Source organism: Saccostrea echinata, unplaced genomic scaffold (assembly GCF_033153115.1).
Source record: "Saccostrea echinata isolate AGI-Se365-2 ecotype Australia unplaced genomic scaffold, CSIRO_AGI_Sech_v1 ptg000008l, whole genome shotgun sequence".
NCBI lineage: Eukaryota > Metazoa > Mollusca > Bivalvia > Ostreida > Ostreidae > Saccostrea > Saccostrea echinata.
This window is the reverse complement of record NW_026889757.1, coordinates 5,365,123-5,370,631: the sequence shown is the minus strand read 5'-3', so window position 1 is coordinate 5,370,631 and position 5,509 is coordinate 5,365,123. Positions and strand designations below refer to the sequence as shown.

Below are 5,509 nucleotides of genomic sequence, written 5' to 3'. Positions count from 1 at the left end.
AAACAATGACTTATGATAAGTTTTGCAATGACCCTGGCTCAAGGTCATTTGGTCATGTTAAGGTAACAGAGACTAGATATATCTTAATTGGCACATTTACTGAACAAAAATGTTATGATCAGAGTTAGTGACCATTATCCAATTCCATAGAAGAATAATGGAAAAGTAAAGGAATAAAATTATTGTCCTTTTCATTGCAATAGTAAAAACTTTTGATGCTTATACTTTGCACAAAGGTATATTATGATCAAAGGGTTCTAGTGACCCTGACCACAATTTAAGGTCACGGTTATTTTGGTATCATAGACAACTACTTCTTCAATAAAAATGGAACGCGGAAATTTTTCATATCATGTGATTGGTCATCTACAAAATTACTTTGTAAAAAATCACTTTGATTCTAAACACAAGTACCCTAAAGTTGATATTAAAATGATGCTGGAGTTCCTCATTGACAACATCTGTGGTCTTAAGAGACCAGGTCTTCCAACAATCTGTTGGAATTCCGATAGGAAGTAATTATGCTCCTTTATTAGCCGACCTGTTTTTATATTTCTATGAAGCAGAATTTATCAAAAACTTCTATATGAGAAGAAAAACTGGGTTTTGGCCTTCAGCTCGACATTTAGATATACTAAGTATCGACGACAATCTATAAATTATTATAGCTACTTTCATTCAGATGTCGACTCGATATATCGAACCCGATATTTATAGTGAATTCGAAATAAAAGACACCACAGAGTCTGCAACATCTGTTTCAAATTTGGATGTTTAGCTTACTATAGACGATAATGGCCAAATAACAACTAAACTGCATATTAAATGAGATGACTTCAGCTTTTCCATCGTCAGCTTGATTTCTTTGTTTATGCAGTAATATCCCATTATCAACTGCACATGGTGTCTGTTTTCCCATCTTATTCGACACGCAAGAGCATACTCCAAGTATGATGAAGTTTAAACCCGAGGCAGACTTCTGACGGATAAGTTGATGTTAAAGGGAATTCAACGACCTCGTTTAAAGTCAGCATTTCGTAAATTCTATTGTCGTTATAATGATTTTTTTAGCAAATATAACCTATCATTGGGTCGTATTTTGGCTAAAGTGTTTCATACCAATTGTTAGGCCTTTGTTTTTAATTTTCTATAATTATCTCGTCTACCTGATCAATACATAGGACTCATGAAGGGTGTGACCCGTCCACATTGGATGCTTACTCCTCCTAGGCACCTGATCTCACCCTGTGAAATTTCCGGCAGTCCGTGTTTTATGCCCTGTTCACAGATTTGTATTGTTTGTAGTTTTTTTGAGATCGATTACTGTTCGTTATCTTCACCTTATTCATCAAGATAAAGTATTACTGTTGTTCAAACATCTGATTTCCCTAATGTATATTTCATCAAATTGTGATGTATATTAATTCATATAAAAGGCACATTATGATTGGGTAAACTGTCCAATCACTGCTTTATTTAGAAATTTTAATTATGTTAATATTTGCATAATCGTTAAAAAAGTAACTTTTGCTTAATTCTAATCATAAATTAAAGCTAGGAAATATCTTAAGTGTGTTTTCTTTCTCTGGGTCTTATATCCCCACCCCGCCCAATCTTTTCCTAAGTATAACTTTTTAATACCATAAATTTATCAGTTCATGCAATGTGTTTTCAAATGTTGCTATCCAACCATGATAATTTTCCTTGAGATATCTCTTATAATGCCTTGTGTGAACAACGGTAATGTTAGTTAAGAAATTGTAGAAACATTCTCTTCATCTATCAGTATGACTGACGTTATAGTGTTGACCGACATTCTTTATCTTTCAGTAAAACTAGTGTGGAGTTATACAGTTATAATTGTAGAACAAGGTGGGGTTATACAGTTATAATAGACATTCTTTATATCTTTCCGTAGAGCAAGTGTGGGGTTATACAGTGATAACTGACGTTATCTTCCAGTAGAACAAGGAGGGGGTTAACAGTTATAATTGACACTCTTTATCTTTCAGCTTTCAGTAGAACAAATGTGGGGGTATACAGCTATAACTGACGTTATCTTCCAGTAGAACAAGGGCGGTGGGCGTGCTATACGGTGATAACTCACATTTTTTGTCTTCCAGTAGAACAAGGTGGGGTTATACAGTTATAACTGACGTTATCTTCCAGTAGAACAAGGTGGAATTATACAGTGATAACTGACATTCTTCATCTATCAGTAGAACTATTGTGGTTATACATTGATGACTGATATTTATTATCTTTCAGTAGGACTAGCGTGGAGTTGCACTGATGGCTGGATAAAACATGGCAACTACTGCTTCCTGTTCAGTCATAATAAAGTCCACTGGGCCGAGGCTGCGGTTCGAATACTTTTTAAAATTACTCTTATAAGTTTAAATGAATGGTTATTTGGACAGAAAAATCATAATACGGTAAAAAAAATATCATTTTTGTCAGGGATGTCAGGCATCTATACTATGTGGTCTTCGCATTCTTAAAACCAATGAAAGATAACTCTTGATTGTTCTTGGAAAAAGAAAATACAATGTAGTACTAAAGCGCAATATTCCGAAATAATCGTTTTTTCGTCGACTTAAACATTTGACTATTCGAATAATGAAAATGTAAACCAAGCATCTTAATTTACATTTTCATCACATTGCATGAAAGATTTTTTTTAAAGTAACATTTTACTTATAGGAAATATGCCGTTCATTTGATTCATTTCTGGCTGAACCAAACACACACGACATCGACAGTTTTATAGTTGCCAAGACTCGTGTCACCAGTGGGTGAAATGTTTAAAGTCTTATTTTTATTGATAAACTCTATTGATAAAACTTAAACAATGCTATTGCAATACACGAACTAAAATCGGAGTGGATCCAGTTAAATTTAGCAAGAAAAACTGGACATGACGTCTGTATTAGTGGTTTTCAAAGGATATCTATAATAAATACTGATACGTTTGTTTAAGGTGTCTCTAATTACAATGCAAGCCCGTAGGAAGCAAGTTCAGTCTTGCAAGGGGTGGGGTGGGGGGGGGGGCACAACCAAACATTTTCAGTGTGGGGGGATACTACCAAGAAGGTTTCTTGACGAGGGAAAGAAAAGGTCATCAAACGTTATTATTGAGAGGGCACAAGCATAAAGTAGCTCTGATGTTTTTTGTAGTATGATATATATCGGCGAAACTGTTGGGAGCAGTGGTGGATCCAGGAATTCATAACGGGGGGGGGGGGGGCGCAGTAGAAGGCAGGGGGGTCTTATTGAAGCCCCCAATGGGTCCAGGGCAAAGTCCTGATGGGGGTCGGGGGGGGGGCGAAGCCCCCGGAAGGTGACGAATTCTTACAAATAAGAGGTGTTTTTTCCTTGATTTTAGTATAATGAACATACAAGTTCTACATACAAAAAAATTCAGACGGGGGGAGGGGGGGGGGGCGCACACCCGGCGCGCCGACTCTGGATCCGCCTTTAGGGAGGCACCCCCATCTCGTGCCCCCTCCCCCGGTTCCCAAGGTCATGCCATGCTAATAACTCGTTACATATTGGATTGCTAATTTTTCTAACATCCAATTTTTGCTTATTTTGGGAAATGGGGTGGGTGGTGGTGGGCTAGGGCTCCTATTAAACCCGGAACCGGAAGGTACTATAAATTGATAACAGTGCCGAGTGAGATTAAAATAAAAGTTTATGTTCCAATAAATATTTTAATATAAATACTATGTACGTAGGTTAAAAAAAACCCTATAGGAACCGGGGCGGGGTCAGGGTTCTGTTCCCACCCCCAAAACATTGCTAATATATAATACTATACTACAGAAAATTGTCTGGAAATGGGCTCTGCATCCGCCCCTACTGAAATGCTTCCTACGGACCTAATTCCGATTGATAAAGAACCGGTAATTCAAATGTGGATAAACTCCCTTCTCTCTACATCTGATACAATTAAGAGTGGGTTAATTTTTAAACCACAATGATAAACCGTGGGTAAAGTTAACAAGAATTTCAGTAGTCTGGTTATAAGTATTGATCTCGGTTAACTCTTGTGCATTAATAATTGACTCATTGTATTTGTTAGATCATACATTTTTTTAAGATCCAAAGAGGGTATATTGGCTAGGTGGCTCCGACTTGCAGAAGGAGGGGACATTTGTATGGACGTCCCTGGGCCAACCTTTCTCCTACAAAAACTGGATCCCTGGGGACCCCAACAACGCTAACGCAGGGGAGGACTGTGTGATTGCCAACTGGTCAGGGGACGGGCGCTGGGCAGACGCTGACTGTGAGTGGGAGGAATACTACATCTGTCAGAAGGAGTAAGTACAACCTCGTCCTCAGTACATAACACAAATCAAAAACAGAGAAAAAATTAGAAATGTGGAGAGTGGATTGTGCTGTGTGATTTGAATTTTCATCGAACTTTTACCAGAACTATTTACTCATACCTATGGGTATATAATGAACAAATTCAACCCAACAATTTTTTCCATTTCACTTGTGAGTAAATCATTAATTTTACAAAATAATGGAAGAAAAATGGGTAACTTAACTGTTTGGAAACCTTAAGTATGTGTAACCCCCCCCCCCTTTCAATACCTGAATGTTTGTTGTGAATTTCTGTAAATTTATTTTCGGTTTATTTCAGGAGTGATGATGAGACTATGATTATTGGATGAAATAAACATACATGTTTAGCAAATATTTGTACATGTTACTAATCCAACCAAGGAGATGTTGATGTCCAAGATGTGACCATGCAAATTTTGTGCAACTCTTGCAGCTAACCTTTTCCAATAATCAATTAATCTCTCAATCTAAAACTAATTGAAGAACTGTGAGCAAACTAACAAAATGGCACTCCCAAACAACTTTTTAATGTTCCGACATCCAATATTTCTCTGAACAAGTAACAGTTTTATACTTCTTCTGCCACTGCCCTTGAACTTGCCCAAGTTACCTGGTGTCAGGGTCATGACACATCAAAGGTCACAAATAATCTTTTAGTGAAGTATAAACTTCCAATTTCTCCACAAGATATAAATTAGACATTTTTTTTCCTACCATCGTCGGAAACCCACGGCCAATCTCGCATATGCTGATCAATAAGCATATGCCAGACTGGTTTTCACACCATGTTTTCTACAAAAGACCTTGAACTTGCCCGTGACCTTGAGTCAAGACAATATAATACCCTATGGTCATAAGCAATCTTTGTGCCAAGTATGAGCTTCCAATGTTTCTCCATTTTAAGTTATGATCAAGACAGAACTAATATAGTTTTTCAAGTGACCCTGAACTGGCCCAAATGACCCTGAGTCAAGGTAATGACACACTCTTGAATCAGTCAAAAACTTGCATATACTTCCAATCTCTCTCCATTAGAAAACTATAGACTGGACATGAATTATATACTTATTCTGCCAGTGACCTTGCCAGATTCAAAAAAAAATTAAGAAAGCTCAATTGAGCCTCTAGCATAGGTGAGTAAAAATGATGCAACAGG

General features: G+C 37.2%; 1 protein-coding gene across 1 annotated transcript; it reads left to right on the top strand.

The window, feature by feature from the left end:
- The first annotated feature begins 2,243 nt into the window (after positions 1 to 2,243).
- On the top strand, positions 2,244 to 4,705 carry LOC133181171 (perlucin-like). The gene is made up of 4 exons (XM_061315711.1): positions 2,244 to 2,363; positions 2,704 to 2,791; positions 4,103 to 4,322; positions 4,652 to 4,705. The coding sequence occupies exons 1-4, from the start codon at positions 2,244 to 2,246 to the stop codon at positions 4,680 to 4,682; spliced, it is 459 nt and encodes a 152-aa protein (XP_061171695.1). The 3' UTR covers positions 4,683 to 4,705.
- The last annotated feature ends 804 nt before the right edge of the window (positions 4,706 to 5,509 follow it).